This window comes from Podarcis vaucheri (genome assembly GCF_965113315.1).
Source record: "Podarcis vaucheri genome assembly, chromosome: 11".
Classification (NCBI taxonomy): Eukaryota; Metazoa; Chordata; class Lepidosauria; order Squamata; family Lacertidae; genus Podarcis; species Podarcis vaucheri.
In genome coordinates this window covers 3,398,270-3,419,012 of record NC_138749.1, presented here as the reverse complement: position 1 = coordinate 3,419,012, position 20,743 = coordinate 3,398,270, and the positions used below count along the sequence as shown (strand labels likewise).

General features: G+C 44.7%; 1 protein-coding gene across 1 annotated transcript in view; it reads left to right on the top strand.

Moving 5' to 3' along the window:
- Positions 1–19,530, top strand: part of UBAP1 (ubiquitin associated protein 1) — a 31,801-nt gene extending 12,271 nt beyond the window's left edge. Inside the window, exons 2-7 of the mRNA XM_082242050.1 lie at positions 2,607–2,647; positions 6,600–6,724; positions 9,770–10,690; positions 14,520–14,720; positions 16,360–16,461; positions 18,281–19,530. Coding sequence (XP_082098176.1) covers positions 2,614–2,647; positions 6,600–6,724; positions 9,770–10,690; positions 14,520–14,720; positions 16,360–16,461; positions 18,281–18,421 — 1,524 coding nt within the window. The 5' untranslated portion in view covers positions 2,607–2,613 and the 3' untranslated portion in view covers positions 18,422–19,530. The remainder of the gene's footprint in view (positions 1–2,606; positions 2,648–6,599; positions 6,725–9,769; positions 10,691–14,519; positions 14,721–16,359; positions 16,462–18,280) is intronic.
- The last annotated feature ends 1,213 nt before the right edge of the window (positions 19,531–20,743 follow it).

Here is a 20,743-nt window from a genome sequence, read left to right as displayed (position 1 = left end):
ATACAGTAGTGGCAAGTGAGAAAAGGCTTCTCTCCAAGGACCCCAGGCCTTCTCCTTATTAGGTTTAAATATGCTCTTTTTAATACAATAAAGCTACTTTTGATTTATCTTTGTTGACCCAAGTCTTCAGTAGACGTACCGCCAGGTTAGCCACCCCTGATCGACGCATTAAAAATTCTATGGTTCATTTTCATTAGGTTTATCGTTATGAGATGAAGCCAGTTTACTCCCATTTACAGAACTGGGCTTTCCCATGGTCATGCAATGAGCTCATGGCAGAAGAAGGGCTTTTAAATCAGGGCTCGACCTGCTCTTAAGTCCTAACAAATCTACTTCAGGCATGCTGAAGTCACATTATAGTCTAAAACATCTGGAGAGCTGCAGATTGAGGAAGGCTGCTGTTCTTTCTAGACCACGCTGGCTGTCAAAAAACACTGTTTTGAATCAGGGTCCTAAGAGTAATGGTGAGGGATTTTGCATCCTTAGGAAATGCTTCACAAATGTTGCTTCTCTCCAACAGCATTATGTTCCATGTGACACAGAGAGAATGATTTGCAAACACTCCATTTTTATATACATGGATAGTTGCACCACTTGTCACAACAGATATACAGTATCAGTGTGTCTCTTCCAAACTCCTTTTAAGAAACATTTCTCCCCCTCAACCTTCAGGTCTGTGGTCTATGAAGTACAGCTGTTATGACAATAGTGTGGAATAACAGGTACAGTCAATGAAAGATCAGATCAGAAGAATCTATATTTGCATCAGCTACTAGCCATAGCAGTAAAATTAAAAAAAAAAATAATGTACTGGAATAGTACAGAATATGTATACAAAATACATTTTGGAGGTTTACATCAATAATCAAATAATAGGTCTTACTCTAATTGCCCCTGCTAATTTTTTTTGCAGTTTTTGCTCTCACTTGAATGACAATCAATGAAAGGTATTCTATAGTCCAAGTCCATGCTAAATTGGATCCGGTTTATAAGCAGTGCAGTTTGGGGAAAATGGGGAAACTTGCTCCCCACCCTGTCCTGATTCATTCAGAACTGCCGAATTTCAGAGGAGTCTCCTGTTGAATCACTGTATAAGAATAGGTGTGGACATACCTCTGTTTCAAACTTGAATCTGTTGAGTCCTTTGTACCAGAGAGAGTACTGTGTGTAGATATGTTTGGGGTTTATCGGGTTTTTTAATACCACCCTTTATCCAAAGATCAGAGGGCAGCTTACAGCATTAAAATTTCTTTTGCTAAAAGTGAATGTCTTTTAAGTTTACATTTTTGTCACTTGGGATACCGTAGGATAAAAACTAAAGAGTATATTCTTCTTTGCGATAATACACAGAAAACAAAATGCCCAAAGGAATGCTGTGTCATTGTTCTGACACAGATTTCAATACAGTTATAATTTCACATGACTTCACGTTTTTCTTTCGGCTGAAGCCAAGTGGTTGTGCTTTGTTCATATCCCCAAAACCTTCATGTTTTTGAGGGAGAGACTCCTTTTTCATAATCCCTGTTCAGTTCTAGCCTGTGTCTTGCCCCAGTAATGTCAGGGACTTAACTCATCCTTTGATTTATTTATGCCTCAAGTAATTGGGGGGGGGGGGAGGGTGTTGCCGTGTCCATGTCAGAAATACTCTTCAGAATACGGAACCTTGGATTGCCTTTAAGTGAAAGTGCCACCACCTCAGGTTTTCTGTTGCTGGTAAAGAATAGGAGCAGTTTTGTTGCAACAGGATCTCCTCCAGGTAAGGCCAGGCCTTGAGTTACACAGATGTGCATGTGTGGAAACACTTTTGGAATACCCAGCACATCTGTAAGATTAGATCAGTAGCATCCAGACTTGCAGATTTTGATCATACTGAAAGCGAAGCCTTTAGGCTTGAAGTTTCCTCCTGTCTGCCTAGTGTAAGCTGTGTTGTGGAACGAGTACGTTTGTATCCCCTGGACGTTAGATTGTTGAAGGGGCAACAGACAGACCCTTGCTTTGCTGATAATTGATACTGACATTTGACACTTTATGGCGTAGAGGCTGTGCAGGGGAAAGGGCTGTTGGGTATAGATGGGGGGGGGTCTTGATAAACTGACACTTCATGGTTTCTTGCAGTCATTTTTGCTGGAGAAGCTGTGGATTTCCTGATTGCACACTAAGAGTTGTGCTAACATGCATGCACAAATAGCATAATTGGGATTGCAATATTTTTGATGCAGAGTTTGGAGAGGACTGTAGTAAGGAATGGAGTAATAGCAGTCTGAGCAGTCACAGTGGCAAGTTGTTTCACAAAACCTAGTGGCCAAAGGAGGCACATTCCCCGCTCCCCGCCCACATAAGGCCCTCTCCTCAGTTTTGTTTCTGATTCTCATAACCCTTCTGCACATTTTTTAAAAAAACAAAAACTATGATAAGTAGGATCTAAATTTTTGTGCCACATCTCAGGTGTGTAGAACACAGGGAACTCTGTTGATAAAGAAGGTTGTGTTACCTGTCACATTAAAAAAGCTGAACTAATATTTATGGGATGGCTCCACTGGATGGAGAGTATGTGTTGGAGGTGTGAAGATGCAAGGTCACTAATGCTGTTTCAAAATGTCTTTCAGATTCTAAATGGCTGCTCCGAAGTCAAGGTCCGACTTTCATGGTAAGTGAAATGTGTGTCTTTTGTTTCAGGTGTGGCAAGGGGAGGCTGTCTTTCTAAAGATAGGTTAGGGTGTTCCTAAGCAATTCGATAGGGACGCAGGTGGCGCTGTGGGTTAAACCACAGAGCCTAGGGCTTGCCAATCAGAGGGTCGGCTGTTCGATTCTCCGCGACAGGGTGAGCTCCCGTTGCTTGGTCCCTGCTCCTGCCAACCTAGCAGTTCAAAAGCATGAAGTGCAAGTAGATAAATAGGTACCGCTCCAGCGGGAAGGTAAACGGCGTTTCCGTGCGCTGCTCTGGTTCGCCAGAAGCAGCTTAGTCCTGCTGGCCACATGACCCGGAAGCTGTATGCCAGCTCCCTTGGCCAGTAAAGCGAAATGAGCGCCGCAACCCCAGAGTCGTTAGCGACTGGACCTAATGGTCAGGGGTCCCTTTACCTTTACCTTAGCAATTGGATAAGAAATATTGTGAAGGTATCCATGGAAGAGCTGGCTTCATTGTTGTTTTTAAGCATTTACACACAACTTTCAGGTACACGGTGTCTCAAAGTGGTGTACAGAATGTTGAAAATGAAATTGTGCCAGCAAATAGATTTATACAGCATTAAACAGAATAGCAGTGTGAAGCTAAGTAAAGCCATGTGTCAGAATGAAGCATCTTGAAAAGTAAAGTTTAACTGGGCACTGTAATGATAACTGATGGTGACAATTCAGCTTCACAGGGGGTGAGTTCCAAAGGTTTGGCACCACAGCAAACAAGGTCCTTTCCTGGGTCACCCCTACTTACAACAGAGTTGGGATCTGTAACCTGAGATGTGGTGAGGATCTCTGGTCCCAAAATAGTAGTATTGATTGGAAGGCATTCCCTTTTGACTAGTGACCTGACTATACAGTGGTGCCCCGCAAGACGAATGCCTCACAATACAAAAAACTCGCTAGACGAAAGTTTTTTCCGTTCGCGATTTGCCTCGCAAGACGAATTTCCCCTATGGGCTTGCTTCGCAAGACGAAAACGTCTCGCGACTTTTTTTCTTTGACTAAAAACAAAGTCATGTTTTGTTTATAAAGTTAATTTATTTTCCCTTAAATTTTTGAACTGCTCTTTACAGTATGTGTGACTTTAAAGAGCAGTTAATAAACTGTTGTTGTACCAAATTTGGCTTTGTTTGGACTTTTTTTGACCATAGGAACGCATTAATTGATTTTCAATGCATTCCTATGGGATTTCGTGCTTCGCAAGACGAAAAATTCGCTAGACGACAAAAATTGCGGAACGAATTAATTTTGTCTTGCGGGGCACCACTGTAGTAGGTTCCGTCTAGTCAGGGGTCAACCTAAAAATAAGCCATCTTCAGATAAGCAATTAGGCTAGCCTTTAATGGGCAGCCTTAACCTGGAAGAAGAAAATGCAGTAGGTTGGATGACAGAAGAGAAAAACATGCCGTGCTCCACTTTGTGGAGGAGGGGGGATGGTTGTGCGTAGACACACAGCCCTTGTTGTGGTTTTCTATCCTGTGGCTCTTGCTGAACAGTGCCTTTTCCCCCCGATGTGATTTCAAGTTGACAATACAAAATTTCCACCTAAAGGAAGCTAATGATGACATAAGAGAGCTTTGCAGCAAGCACAGCTCTGGATCGTTCAAGCTGTGTCTCTGCATACAAAAGAAGAAGAGACTGCAAGCTGAACAGCACAGATATCTTCTTTCTTTTGTTCTGCTTGTACAACGTACTAAGCATTTGCTGAGATAAATATTTTCCCCTTCAGTCAAAACACACACCTCCCTCCCCAACTAATGTCTGTACTTTGCCTAATACCAGGTTTGAGTGATCGAATCTGCTAGCATTTTAGAACCACAAACCCATTAACTCTTCTTCCATAAATTGTTTGCTGATTGTTTTTAATCTGTTCGGTTACCCGAGACCCTTTTAAATTTCTGAGATTGAACATGGGGTCTTATTCTGCGAGCAGAGGACATGTTCTACCACTAATCTGTGCAAAAACTGGATTTATGAGCTGTAGGTCTCTTGTGATTGCCATCCTGTATCAGCTCTGTCAAGGGAAAAGTCATTGGTGGGGGATGACTGTAACTGGAAACACCCTGGGAAGAAGAAATACGGCACACGTGCCTTTTATTTCAGGGATTTCCTCACCAGTTGTGCATTGTCACCTAGATGCGTAATATTTGTGCAAGACTGTCTCAGGTGGCCTCTTTTGCACATAGAAAGAATCTGTACTAAGGTGATCACTATGTATAAAAGGGGTGTGGTGTAATTGACCAAGAAGAAGTAGAAAGGAGGAACTATTATTGTTCATTGTAGTGAAGTGCCTGTAGTGCCAGATAGGTGTTTTGGGAAGTCTTTACACAATTGTTGCTCCTTTGTCCAAGAAGGTATTTCAGTTCTGAAGCGGGTATTTTGTTTGTTTTGCAGCAATAAGCATTATTAGTTTGCACCTTTGAGACCTAGCTTTCTCCCTTTTTTGCATTCTCTTTGTTTTCTGTGCCTCCCTCCTCTGTTTTCCATAACTGACCAAGGCATACAGTGTTAAGTGCAGAGTACTGAGCAGTGCACACTGGAGATATTGAGTGGCTGCATGGCTGTGGGGAAGGTGACTCTTGTGTTGGTTCTCCATCATGTGAGTTTATGCAGGGTTACACTGGCCATTTAGATAGCAGCCAGTATGGGAGATTCCAAGATGCTCAGAGCAGTTCCCTCCTTGTTTTTCTTATTTTTCGTACCTACGGGACCGCCTCGCCTGGTATGCCCCACGGAGAGCCTCAAGGTCCATAAATAACAACACCCTAGTGGTCCCTGGCCCTAAGGAAGTTAGATTGGCTTCAACCAGAGCCAGGGCCTTTTCAGCACTGGCCCCAACTTGGTGGAACGCTCTGTCTCATGAGACCAGGGCCCTGCAGGATCTGATTTCTTTCCGCAGGGCCTGTAAGACAGAGTTGTTCTGCCTGGCCTTTGGATTGGAGCCAATTTGATTCCCTCCGCCCCCTTTTTCTTTTTTCTTTTCCTTCTCCTGCAATGAGGCTTCATTTTAATATTTTAATGTTCCATTATTTTAATGTTGTATTTTATTTTTGTTTTTAAGTTGTAATCACTCATCTTGTTTTTATTATTGCTTGTAAGCCGCTCTGAGCCCGGCCTTGGCTGGGGAGGGCGGGGTATAAATAAAAAATTATTATTATTATTATTATTATTATTATTATTATTATAATTATTATTTCAGACCTGGACTTTGAATTGGGAAGCAGGTGCTCTCAGAGAGTAGACAGGATGGGGGCCAGATGGACCAATCGTCTGGCTTGGTGCAAAGCAGCTTAATATATCCAACATGCATGCACCTCACAAGCTGCATAATAAGGCCTGCTGATTCCCTGAATCTGTTGCTCTCCCCTTTGGTTCCTGTTGGCTCTTCTTGCTTGCATAATACTATGAACTGTCCCTCCCCTGCCTGATAATATTGGACAGTGCAGCAATATGAAAAATAGACTTGGGATGCCAGCAGCTTGTTGGAAGCAGGTGTGTGAGCTCAAGGTGCCTGGGAACCCCATTAAGCCCATCTCCCATCTATGGAGTCTGTTGAACTGAAGGCATCTGCTGCTGACTATTATATAGGTGCTGCTGACTATTATATAAGTTCATGTTTATATAAAACATGAACTTTCAAGCATAAAAATAGAAGGCGATTTCTAACTAAAACTGCTAGTGTGGTTATTTTTATCAGTGTTCAGGGAAATTGGGATGAAGCAGTTTTTGGAAGGCTTTTGCAGAGCCAGACACCGTGTCACATTTGAATTGAATATAAACCCCAGCATTCATTTGCTTTTCTGTTGGTTTCAGACTTTTAAAGCCTTGCTGTTACTGGGGATTTGGCCTAGATGGGCGAAATGGGGTTGTATTGACTGACAAACGCAAAGTCACTGATGTGTTTCATTCTCTCTCCTTAGGGACCTTCAGTTACCTCGATGACGTCCCGTTCAAGATAGGAGACAAGTTCAGAGCACCAGCCAAAGTTGGCTTGCCCATTGGCTTTTGTTTGCCTGACTCTCCACAGCTTGTAAGGGAAGCCCAGGTGAGACTTGCTTGTTTTGTACAGGGTTGCAATAGAAAGTCGTCTAACAATTTGTGGAGGCTTCCTTCTGCATAAGCATACTCAGGACTGTGCTTTTAGGTAACAGATTATTCTGCATTAACCTACTATCCAAGATTAAAAGTGTTTCACTGTGAACAACTGAAGCAGGGACCCTCTTTTGTTAACTGCACTGGAACGGCTGCTTCTGGTTCCCTTAAAATAGATTTGGGTAGTTTGTCAACACCTGCCCTGTGCGTGCTTTAATCCATCTCAAAGCCAGATAAGGAGAAGTAGCTTCTGAAGCAAGCTCAAGTCTTCAATGCAACATCCACCTTTGTTAACCAACAGCAGAAAATTCTTATTGAAGATAAGGAAGAAGAACCTCTTCCCTTTCTTGATTTAAGGGTGTTCTAAAAGTTGCTGGATAAAGGCTTTGCGTGGCGAGTTCCTGCCCCCCACCAAGGATAAATGAAGACACAAGACACCAGAATTTAAGGTTAAATGGGTGAATTAGGCCACAACTTTATTGAATTCAGGAATGAGAGGCATTGGCTTAGGCATTGGTCCTATCGACTATCCGGCTCCAGCCCATTTGCTGGAGACACGGGAAGGGTTAACAGCATAGAGGGGGAGTCTCCTGCCGAGGCACGTCAAGTAGGAGCTCCCCCGGGTCACCGCTTGGGGGCGTGCCTTTGGCCCACACTTCCATAGGCTTCGGACAGGGCCACGTCCCCCGGTGTCCTTTAACGGACCACCCTTCGCTCACTGGGGGGAGGTGATGGCGTTCCTCCCCCCCCCCACATCCTCTTAACCCCTTCTTACCAATGCCTACCGCCAATGCCGAAGAGTTGTGACGAGTTGCTACGAGGTAGGCGAAAAACCAAAAGGCTGCAAATTGCCAATTGGGAAAAATTCCTACCATGCCCCTTGCGGCGACAGACCGAAGTCCATAGCAAAGTCAGAAACCTGCTTACCTAAGCCTACCTAAAGGGAGGGAGGGTGGGAAAACATGGGTGCTAGCCAGCAAAAGAGGGTGAGCCCCGTCCTCGCTGGCCCTAAATAGGGCAGCCCTACCCCCCAGCCACCTGATTGGCTGGCTGGGGGGAACGCCGCGGCCGGGATTCCCCTGCTCTCGCGGGGGCTGAAAACCAGCCCCCCCGCTCACGTGGGGTGGGCGTGAAGCCCGCAACCCCACCTCCTGGCCAGGTTCAGAAGTGGCTTTGTCTTCACAGCTGGTTGATATTGGCCTCACTTAACCTTTGCAAACTGTAAGATAATACATTTAAGGGTTTTAATCCTGTTCCAGGTGAATGTTATCCACTAACAGGGGGAGTCTGCCTTATTATTTCTGTATAGTTTTTAAAAATAAATCCTTGCGTGCTCTCAAGAAGCAAACAGCAATTTCAGGTCATTTGGAACTGACAACTCTGAAAGACCCTCTAGGTTTTAAAAATAAATAAACCGTGGAGTAGAAAAAGGTTTTTTAAAAAGGGAATTATTCCTATTTAATAACTTAATATTCGGTTACTATTTCATAAAAGAGAAGTGTACAATATTGAGTATAATTCATGATTATTCTAATCAATAAATCATTGCATTTACTGGCAACCAGACTACTGCAAAATGGTCCTGCTTCATCTGGGTCTCACCTTTATTGTGTAAATAAATGCACAAGAGAAGAAAATCTGTGCTGATATCAGCAGCTCTTATTTTTTCCTTAATATATTTGACCACAAGGTTCCAGTTACTTAGCTCTTCTTTATCATCCTCTTCCTTTTCTCCTAACATTGCTGTAGTTTAATCATTCCCACTTGTCCCCATAATCTCATATTTAATTCTGTTTTAGTTTGGCTTTGGCTTTTCTTCCAGTATGTGGCATATAATATTTGGTTTGATTAGATTATTTAATTTCTGTGCTGTTTAATATAATAAAAATATATCTAAGCGGTGAACAAACAGAAGCAACAACAAACAGCTTAACAAAATATTACAGAAATACGCAGTTGCATAAAAAAGTTTACATGAATACAGTTACTAATACACATATAAATCAATATCACTTCATTTTCCTTCTGACACACTCTTCCTCTCAGCCTCTGGGTTCTCACCCAGGGTCGAAACAAATTCTCAGCTCACCCATAAAAGTCTCACAACCAGAAGAGTTCCTGGAAACAGCAGTCATCACCCTAGTATCTATTTGTTTGTTTTCCACCCTTCACCCTAAGGCCACAGGGCAGGTTACAACATTAAAAGCACAACATTAAAAACAGTTTAAAACCACGTACAACCATTATTATTGAGCTGTCTGTCAGTATGCCATATATATATATATATATATATATATATATATATATATATATAATAAAATAAAATTCATTGATGTTCTGAAATTTGTTTTTAATGTTGTACACCCCCATGGGATATTTTGATATTTATTTGGTATATAAATGGAATGATGTAGGTCCTAAGAACCTAAGCCTCAAGTGTAAAGAGTTGCCCTTTCAGCATTCTCCAAAAGCAGTATAATGAAGGCGCAGAAGCATCTCTGTATCTGGTATACTTTCAGTCTTCTGTGCTTCACGTTGGCTCTTGGTTCTGTGCAACGTATCTTGACATCTCATGGCCCCTAATAGGGATGGGCAACTGTGGTGATTCTTCTCTCCCACCCTGGCCAAGCTGCCATGTTAGCATAGGCTAAATTTTTTGGGGGGGACAAACTGGAGTGCTCATCCTCAGTTTGGTAGTAGGTCCCAAATTGCTTATACACTTAGCCATGTCATTAGAGGTAACACCCCCCCCCCCCCGCTTTCTTGAGAGAGTGTGACATTGCTCATTCTCCTTAGTGTCTCAGCAGCCTTTGGCATCATTGCTCACAGTATCCTCCTGAAAAGGTTCTTGAAATTGGAGGCATTGTTCCTCATTAGTTCCATTCCTAATTTGGCAGGGGTTGATTTCCAAAGTAAGCTTTGGAGAAGATGTGTTTGCCAGCATAGCTCCTGCAGCTCTTTCTTACCTTGTTGTCTTGCGTTTTCCTCTCCCCCCCAGTATGACTTCTCCTTGGAAAAGAGGACTATTGAGTGGGCTGAGAACATTAAACGAATCCAGGCTGCCCAGCAAGAGGCTGAGCAGAGGGTCGAGGAGGCCCTAGCAAATAAAAAAGCAACCTTCGAGGAGCAGAAGCAAGCAGGCTTCCCGGACAGCGGCTGCCCAGAGAACGCCGTTCCGCCTCCCATCAACCCCATCATTGCTAGCCTGCATCACAACTACATCCTCATTCCTACCCCTGCCAACAGCAGCACCGCAAAGCAGAAAGTTCTGAGTCCGCCCCATGCGAAGGCTGATTTCAACCCAGCGGATTTCGAGTGCGAGGAAGACCCCTTTGACAAACTGGAATTAAAAACACTCGACGATAGAGAGGAGCTGAAGAACATTCTGCAGCTCCACGTTGGTACTCCGGGGCCAATCATGGCCCAACTTCTAGACAGTAGCTTGCCCAAAGTAGCATCTGAGTCTGTATTACAAGACCAGGAGGTCTTGGCGTCCTTGGAAAGGGCCAGTTTGGACCTCAAGCCCCTTCACAAACCAAACGGTCTTATCGCTTTACCGCAGCTGGGGGGTTGTGAAAAGATGTCCCTGTCTTCCAAAGTGTCCCTCTCACCCGTGACGTCGGTGAGCAATATCAAGTCGCTCTCCTTCCCGAAGCTCGACTCGGACGAGGGCGACTTGCAGGCGGCAAAGCTGGCGAGCACGTTCCCCGGCACGGCCTGCCTTCGCAACGGCACTCTCCTCAGCTCGTTGCAGAGCAAAGCCAGCGAACTGAATGGGCACCACGTGGCTGGGCTCTCTGACCTCAGCGTGGACGGTGGCCCAGAGGCACAGACGTTGCCCCCCACGTCCAGACTGCCTTCGCTGCCCAGCTCAGTAGCATGTACAGATGAAATCGCAGTGCTCACCACAGCCACGGTGGTAAGTTCCTGCGCAACTGAAAACGTTGCTTTCGGATTGGAGACCTTGATGTGGGCAGGGGAGGGAAAGGCTGGGTTGGGCCGCAGCTGGCTAAAATAACCCAAATCACATTTAGATGCCTTGTTGCCATTCTGTTGCTGTTGGGGTGATCGATGTGTTGTATTGCATGAGGGTCTACGGCGAGTCTTCCTGCCTGCACCTAATGCCTACAGGTGCCCTTATGTTCGGTATTTTTGTGTTTTTATAGTGTTAACTGCCCTGTGATCTTAGGATGAAGGGTGGTACAGTCATACCTCGGGTTAGAGACGCTTCAGGTTGCGCACTGCGCCGAACTCAGAAGTACTGGAACGGGTTACTTCTGGGTTTCGGTGCATGCGCAGAAGCGCTAAATCGCACTTTGCGCATGTGACCCGCACGCGCGCAGACACGGTGCTGCGGGTTGCGAACGCTGCGGTTTGCGAACGTGCCTCCCACATGGATCACGTTCGCAACCCAAGTGTCCGCTGTATATAAATACAATACAAAATAAATTGATGAAAGCAAGTGTTTGTTCTGCAGGGCGTGCAAGTGTACACCCCTTCCCTTCATAGCTGCTATTCTGCCATTGATACTGCCTGGCTAGCTTAGTGTTTTTGCAGAACAAGCTAGTGAGGGGTGCTCTGGTTCAGTTGGCAGCGTGGCTGAATGCACAATCTGGTATATTCCACGGCTTTCCCTGGGGATGGCTATGCAGTCTGTACCAGGGTGTGCGATGGAAATTAATTTCTAGGAAGCTGGGCACCTTTAAATCCTAAAATACAGGTGTCCCATCCCCCCCAGTTATGCAGGGGTTACATTCTGGGCCCCCATATGCATAAGTGAAAATCGAGTCAGTGGGTAGCATCCTCTTAAAAGCCTCTAAACACCTGTTCCTGCTCTCCAGCTCTCTCACCATACAACTGTCCCTTAAACTAGAGTTGAAGCTCTGGGGCTGGTTGGAGGACATGCGGAAAAGCAGCTGCTGCTCCCATGCATGTGTCAGCTGCTAGGCAGGGAGACTGAGCAGCCTTTAAAACGCCCCACTGCTCCTCAGGTCTCCTTGGGGGTTCCTCTGCCCTCACCGAAGTCCTCTTTGGGCTCTGGGGAGGGTGTCCTCACATGCCACAAGGAGACTAGCTCTCGCATGCCATTTCCTGGTTTGAATCTATTTTTTATTCCCTGGCGTCGCACGTATACATGGTCATGCGTGATTCAATCATGCTGTTGTGGACTAGGGCCCTTTTCAATATGAGGTTGGTTCTAGCATACAAAAACATATTATACCATAATAAAATTGGTTAGGCCTTAAGGTGCCACAAGACTTCTTTTCATGTAAAAACAAAAGCAACAAAACTCGGCCCCTTGGAGAGGGCGTTGCTAGCATTTGCCCAGCAAGCTGAAATGTTGCAGTGAGTTGAGTATATTTCCCAGTAGAGATTATCCTGATTCTTGGCCTGTGTGGATTAAGCATAATCCTATTGCGCATCCTGGAAGTTATTTTTACAAGGCTTCTTCCTATGACGAGTCTCTGAAATGTGAGTTCCGGCCGTGCAGGTATGAGAGTTCATTCGTAACTTTCCCTGCAGCAGAGTCTCTTGTCGGTTCTTGCCTTAGTTGTTACTTCTCCTCTGGGTTTTCTTGTTTTAGGAAACCCCTTTAAAGGGAATCCTCCTTTTTGCAGGACCTGCTTTTTCTCCAGCTGCTTATCTCCAGTGGGTAATTGATTCTGCCTGTCTTACTGATCTTGCTGGCATGGCAAAAGCTGGCAGTATGCCTAGCTATACAGGGGCTTTGTCTAGTTTACACTGAACTGTGTTTGCCTTTAGGGAAATCTTGAAACAAGACAGTCAGGTTGGGAGAGTACTTGGTCTCCATAAATGTGTCCCCAGGTTAGTTCTTCTAGGTATGCTTACTACTTTTTTATGGGTTTCCTGGCAGGTAAATGGTAAACAGGCCAGCTCATTGGGTTTTTTGTTTTACATTGGCAAACTAAAGAGGGGCCCCGCTGCTCCCAAATGCTGTCATTCAAGGATGCATTGATTTCAAGAAAGCTGACTTTAATAGCTAAGGATTAAAAACAGCAATGCAATTTATTTATAGGTTCCCATTTTGAAAACTATATATTCCAACTAGCTGCTCTGCAACTAGAACATACTTGGAAATAGGGCTAGGCGATATATCAATACATCATCCAAAACTGGTTTGAAGTTCACATTGTGATAACCATTTTATAGTATTTGACCTGGCAATATATCGTGAATTGCAGTGTGTGTGAGGGCTGTTATCATTAGCTAAACATTGCAGTCTACCACAATGTCTGAAATAAGGGTGGAATTATACAGAGGTGAACAGGACAATGTCTTGGTAGTTGCTACTACTTAGGGGTCTAAAACAGATAAATGACAATATTATCAATCACTGCCACTGCAACTGCTCCCGCCTCCCGCCGCTGCCACAAGGCCTTGCAGGCTGTCTCTCTTACTGCTGACATGTCCCATGGCAAGGCCTGCGAGGTCACCGCTGTTTCTGCCACCACCGCTTCTACTGCCAAGCAGGCCTTCTGGCAGACCCAGATTATTTGTATTCACTATGACTCATCGCCGTACTTTGGATTGTCCTGAATAACACAATTTGGTATCCAAGCCCAAAACCACGAGTCCTGTTTGGATGCATTTTGGCTTGCCTGCTGATGAAACTGTGTAGTGATTGATATCATCATTTATCCATTTTAGATCCCTAAGTAGTAGCAGTTGACAGGACATTATCCTGTTCGCCTCTGCGTAGTTCCTTCCTTATTCCAGATATCATGATATATCGCTGTATCACGATATTAACTGGTGATTTATTGCGATACTGAAAACCAATATTGCACAGCCCTACTTGGAATTAGATTGTGTCTTAAAGTTAACACAAAGCAGCCTTGTATGCAAGTACTTGCCTGCTAGAGGAAGGTCACAAGGAATTCCATAGCAGCAAGCGAAGCCAACTCGCTTCGCTTCTGTGCTTGACATGGAAAAAAAGGAGTTTCCCTTCTCTGGCCTCCATGGAAATGCAACAGGCTTCTGTAGGGGAAAGGGGTAGGTTGCTTTGTCCTTTATAGCAGCATATATCATTCTGTTCTAGTCACCAACAGGGACTTGCTTGCCATGCATTTGTCATTTTGGTTTGGCAAGGATATGAAATCAAATGTTGCCGGGAGGTGCTGTCTTTCTTGGGCTCCCCCCTTTCTGAGGTAATGAGTCTTGCTGTGGCTTCCTGTCCAGTTATTAGCCAGGCCAAGATTAGCTTTAGACATGGAGGGGCCTCATGTGGTTCTCGGAGGAGCTGTGCATGGAGCCCAAAAGTACTTACCTGTAACTCTCCACCTTGTTCTTCAGCTCTTGGCTATTATTTTGCCCACAGAGGAGGAGGGGATTGACCACAGATCAATCACATTCTATTACAGTCATACCTTGGGTTACAGACGCTTCAGGTTGTGCGTTTTCGGGTTGCGCACTGTACCGAACCTGGTAGTACCGGAACAGGTTACTTCTGGGTTTCGGCGCACGTGCAGAAGCACTAAATCACGCTTTGCACAGAAGCACCAAATTGCAACCTGCGTGTGTGCAGATGCGGCACTGTGGGTTGCGAACGCTGCGGGTTGCAAGCGTGCCTCCCGCACGGATCACATTCGCAACCCGAGTATCAACTGTATTGTCCAATGGCTATTAAGGGTTTATAGGAAGACTTCTGCACTGACTTACATTGAGACTGCAGCATCCCAGTTTCTCTCTCTTCCTGAAAGAGGTTTGTTTCCCTCTTGTTCAACTAGGTAACTCACCAAAGTTTCCTGACGTCTCAAGTGCCCAATACCACCAGCTGTGCAAAACGGCCCAGCGGCTCCACGTATATCAACGTGCTGCAGGCCCTTTCCTCTAGTGAGCGGCAGTGTGTTGAAACTGTTGTCAACATGGGCTATTCCTACGAGGATGTCCTGAAAGCAATGAAGAAGAAGGGCCAGAACATAGAACAGGTAAGAGGAGCTTTTTCCCTGCTTAAGCAAGCCAGGAAAAGGAAGTGAGACTGGATGAAAGCCAACTTTGGATGAGGATGGATGAGGAGGTGAAAGAGGTAATGATCCACTGGTCCAGAGATCTAGGGTACAGTATAGAGCTGGAAGAGTGGCAAAAGATATGGAATCAAAATCTGAAATTCACAGCATGCATAACACTAAAAGAAAATGCCATGAAGATGGTATATAGATGGTACTTAACACCGGTTAAATTGGCCAAAATGTATAAGATCTGTAATAAATGTTGGAGGTGTAGAGAGAAAGAGGGCACGTTTATGCATATGTGGTGGGAATGCGAGAAAGTGAAGGGTTTCTGGGGGAAAATATATGATGAAGTAAGGAAAATGCTACAATATAGCTTTGTTAAGAAACCAGAGACCTTTCTACTAGGGATAACCAGAAGGGAAATTAAAAGGAAGGATCTCAAACTTTTCCAATATGCAATAACTGCCGCGAGGACGCTGATAGCTCAAAGGTGGAAACAAGAACAAGTACCGACTCTGGACGAATGGAGAAATAAACTAATTGATTATGCGGAATTAGACAAACTAACGGGGAAAATTGGACTTCAAAGAGACCATAAGTTTTTGGAGGATTGGGGAAAATTTAGAGAGTATTTGAAAACTATATGTGAGGAGAATACAACGCTAGTGTGTTTTAAAGAGGCTTTGTGAAAAGTGAGGAACATCGCAAAAATGTAAATAAGGATATAAAGAAATTACTTAAAGGTGATACTATATATTAAGAAATGGGTAAATAGGAGAATTATTATGGATGACTGTCAGAGGAGTGGAGGGAGGTTCAACAAACTAAAATACGTGATGTGGAAAATGGAAAAATGGAAGTTTTTATAGAAAATGTAATAAAAAATATTTGCAAAAAAAAAGAAAGCCAACTTTGGCCTTAGTTTGGGTTTTGAATGGTAGATGCTCTACAATGTCTGAAAGGATGTGGGTTTTAGAGCCTTGCATCCTACACATCTCTGGAATACTGGGCCCAAGAACCTATGGTGCTCCAGCAGGGGAAGGGGGTGCTTGGGGCAACAACTAGCCACAAAATATTTTCAGACCTTAAGATTATGGCCATATTAGTTTGCTTTCATTATGTCTGTGATAAGTGTTTTTTTTTTAGCCAATTGGACTTAAAACAATCTCTGAATTGTGGAGACTGGGAAAGGGCATTATAACTCAGTGGTAAAGCTCATGTTTTGCTTGTAGAAGGTCCCAGGTTTAGCATTTCAAGCCGAAGGAATGTGGGTGCCAGAGATTGGTAAAAAAACCCTGTTATCTAAATCCTTGGGGAGCTGCTGTCAGCCAGAGTAGATTCTCCTGGGCTAGATGGAGCAGTGGTCTGACCTGGTATAGCTTCATCTCTTTGTACTCAAAAAATATCAGTGCAGGCGTGATTTTTCATGGCCCAAGCAGGTTTGTTTGTGCAGCTTCTCCCTCCTCTTCAGCCTTTCATGTGGATAACCTGTCACTAAGAACCAGTGACAGAAACCCCCGATAAGCTTCAGATAATTGTTAGAAAAGGCTTGTTAGTGGGATCATGCTTGCGGAGCGACTGCCTCAGTTCCTTTCTGTCCTGTTCCTCCTTGCAGGTCCTTGACTACCTGTTTGTCCATGGGCAGCTCTGCGAGAAGGGCTTTGATCCACTCCTTGTAGAAGCTGCTCTTGAAATGTATCAGTGTTCAGAGGAGAAGGTGAGTTTTCAGCTGCTGGGTGTGCAGTGGTGCTGTAGAACCACTCGCGTGATTCAGCTTAATCATGTGTGCTTGGCTTGCTAATCTTATTGGTGCTGCTCTTTGACTGTAGCGACTGTCAACTCCTCTGGCTTGTATTCTGAATATCAGGAGCAGTTGTCTTGCACTTGTGACGCTTTCGTTGTAATCTGCTCCCCGCCAGCTTCATCCCAGGCTCAGGGTGGAGCTAGGGTCTGGTGCCTTACATGACAACATCTGAGGAAAGGAGCACCACAGTAGAAATCCTGTTCCCCATTTCAGAAACAGGTGTACCTTGTGCTCTAGGTGGAACTGAGAATAACCACTTCTCACCACCTGGGTCTTAAGTGTGACAGTGCTGGACCTACCTCTCTTTCAAATCCGAACCAGTGAAGGTCCTGTGTGTCTGGAGGCGGTTGGAGGATGGATGGTGGCCAACAGATTGAGGTTGAATCCTGACAAGACAGAAGGACTGTTCTTGGGGGACAGGTGGGTGTGGGGGACTCCCTGGTCATGAATGGGGTAACTGTGTCCCTGAAGGACCAGGTGCGCAGCCTGAGAGTCATTCTGGACTCACAGCTGTCCATGGAGGCGCAGGTCAATTCTGTGTCCAGGGCAGCTGTCTACCAGCTCCATCTGGTACGCAGGCTGAGACCCTACCTGCCCACGGACTGTCTCGCCAGAGTGGTGCATGCTCTAGTTATCTCTCGCTTGGACTACTGCAATGTGCTCTATGTGGGGCTACCTTTGAAGGTGACCCGGAAACTACAACTAATCCAGAATGCGGCAGCTAGACTGGTGACTGGGAGCGGCCGCCGAGATCATATAACACTGGTCTTGAAAGACCTACACTGGCTCCCAGTAGGTTTCCAAGTACAATTCAAAGTGTTGGTGCTGGCCTTGAAAGCCCTAAACGGCCTCAGTCCAGTATACCTGAAGGAGCATCTCCACCTCCATCGTTCTGCCTGGACACTGAGGTCCAGCTCCAAGGGCCTTCTGGTGGTTCTCTCGCTGCGAGAAGCCAAGTTACAGGGAACCAGGCAGAGGGCCTTCTCGGTAGTGGCACCTGCCCTGTGGAAGGCCCTCCCACCAGATGTCAAAGAGAAAAATAGCTACCAAACTTTTAGAAGACATCTGAAGGCAGCCCTGTTTAGGGAAGCTTTTAATGTTTAATAGGTTATTGCCTTTTAGCGTTCTTTTGGAAGCCGCCCAGAGTGGGTGGGGAAACCCAGCCAGATGGGCGGGGTATAAATAATTATTATTATTATTATTATTATTATTATTATTACCCCAGACCATAGTTCTGTTCCATATGAGGGAGTAAGACTCCATCAACAGGCATCACACCCCAATTATTGGATATGAGAACCACCCACCAGGAGTTCTTCGGTCTTGTTCGGATGCAGCTTGAGTTTGTCCCCCTCATCCAGCCCATTGCTACCTCTAATCACTGGGCCATCTCCAATAGTGGTTTCATTTGGTATCCACTGGCTTCATATAAATTTATCTTAGGTGTGTAATGCCCAGGTTGCTAAGAACTGTCTAACCTAGGAGATCCGTCTGGTTCTTACTTAATGTCATTGTATTCTTAAGTGTCTTTTAATTGCTTGGATGCAAATTCTTAAATGTCATGTCTTGGAAGTTCTTGCATGGGGCTCTGTGCTTTTCCGTGGCTACTCCTTAATGATGGAAGACTGATCCAGAGACGCTCAGTAAGATATAAGTAATCTTCCTTCCAGATGGGTGTCTCTTCCTAGCATGCTCTTAAAGATGTCCTCTTCCTTTCCCCCCTTTTTCATAGACAACAGAACTTCTCCAGCTAATGAGTAAATTTAAAGAAATGGGATTTGAATTGAAAGACATTAAAGAGGTTTTATTATTACACAACAATGACCAGAACAATGCACTGGAAGATCTAATGACCCGAGCAGGAGCCAGTTGAAGAATGCGGGACGGAGCACAGACATTGCCCTGCTCACCAGACCCTTTGCCGCCACCATCATGTGGCTCTCCCTGCAGGCATTGGAAGGAGGACAACACCGCAAGGATCCTGCCTTTCCCAGATGCTGAGAGACCTGGGGGAGCAGCTCCGTGGGCACGCATCACTCCTGGGTGCTATTCCCAGCGGAGAGACCCCAGCCCACGTTCTTCGATTAAAGTTTAAGTGTCCTTTCCTAAGTTTCCTTTTTTTGGCTCGGCCACGGAGAATCTTGACTGGAGTTGTACATAGTCAGACCAGGCTAGTTGTATTTCTCCCCATCCCACTCCCACGTCTTGCACTGGACTCAGCCTGGCTCTGAAACGAACAATGCTTTGGCTCCTTGAAGCTGCTTTCATTTGTGCGTCTGCTTCTACTGAAAACATTTGACCCTTGGTCCAGATTAACACAAGTCCACCTTTAGTGCAATGGAATTTCGGTTTTATTTGGTGGAGGGGGGAGGCTTTGGTTGAAGGTTAGCGTGTAATTTAAGTGTGACACTGGTTCTGAAACTGCCTCTATGCATACAGAGAAGCTGCACTGCTTCCTTTTCTGGTGTTTTGGCCCTGGCTGCCCACACGCTCCGGCCAGTGTGCTTGAACAGATAAGTTCTCAGAACAGGTAAGCTGTGAAACCCCACCTGGACCCCTTGCCCACTGGCTGGTTTCTGAAGTCTGAGGAAGAGGTTTGAACCTCTTGGCTCTACTGTCCTCCCCAGACTGGTAGGTTTTATTATTATTATTATTTAAGCAGAGACCCATCTGGGAACTCGGCTACTCCATTAGTTTAAAATAAATACACAGTGTGAAATTGGAGGTCTGTCTTTCAAGCACTTTCTTTTTAATATTCACTGCATTGGTTCCTTTTTTTCCACACTGCTATAGTAATCATTAATCTATTAACATCTAGTAATAGAAATCAGACTTTTGGTTTTGATAGTACAATAGTGTATTATGTTGTACATGGTTAAAAGATCTAAATACATAAAAAATATAAGCAGTCTTGATATTTGGAGTAATTTGCTAAGTATTTTGGTTCTGCAGAAAGAGATACTAATAAAACCTTAAAATGTGGCTGGTGGTCTCCTGCTCTAGAGGTTTAGCGGTAGGGAAAAGAAACGGAATGAATCTGGAATGGTTATAAATCTCTGATATCTCTAGAACATCTTGTGTCTTGAGTTTGAGCTTTGGAAAAACGTTTCCAACTCTCCAGCGAACATCCCTGCAGTAATCTCTCTCTGCCCCCTCCCCCCCCTTGCAGGTCACTACATAGATTTCAGCAAGTACAGTATGAAAACACTTTCCGCAACCTGGATCTTGGGGCCTGTCCCACATAATTGGGGCAACACCTCACTACCAAAGTTTTTCAATACCTGATTTGAGTTCAGTTAGGAGCCATTGATCTCGGTAGAAGCTGCCATCTCCACTACCTTAAGGGATAATGGAAACAATAGTAGAATTTATCTGTGGAGCTCATAATTCAATATGGGGACATGCTGTGTTGTCAGTGACCCAAACAGCAGTGACTCTGTGATTAGAATGTTGGAATTGGTTTTAGATGTATCAAGTCACTTTGAACAGAAAAGGAACTGTATCTCATGCATAAATTACCACCCCCAGGTATAGGTGGTGAGATCTGATAGTAAAGCCCTGATAGTGTGTCTGACTTTTTACTGTAAACAAGCGCTCGATGGATGAATCTGGAGCAGAGCCCTATGGCTGACCATGTTTTTACACCTGAGTTATAATGTAAGCCCTTAACCTATCGCTTTCCTAATGACAGCAGCTTGGCTCTGGCTTTTCAAGGGAGGGAGCGAACAGCTTTGACAAGAGACGCTTCATTACTAAATGAGACACTGAAGGAAGAATGCTGCAACAGAATTTGAGGTGCAGGTTTTGGCGGCAGAACCAAAGCAAGTTGCTGCTGATCAAGTGCTCTGTCTGCATCTGTAAACTTAAAGAGTCATGTGTGGATCCTGTAGCCACCAACTGCTGCAATGGTCAGAGCACAGGGAAATGTGATTTGCTGCACTGTGTGTACTGGCAGAAAAGCCTTTCTACCATTTCCTCCCTTGAGGGAGACCTCTGCTGCTGGGCAATTTACTTGAGTTGTGATCCAGATGTTGTCAGCCTCTCATATCTGCAGCCAAAAGCAGCTACTGATCCTGTTGCACATCAGTGTTTGTTTCTGAGCAGCACTATTTAGCACTTCTCCCATGCTGTGAATTACTTTTGCATTCAAACCAAATTACATTTATCAGAATACTGAATTTGACACAATTTAGAC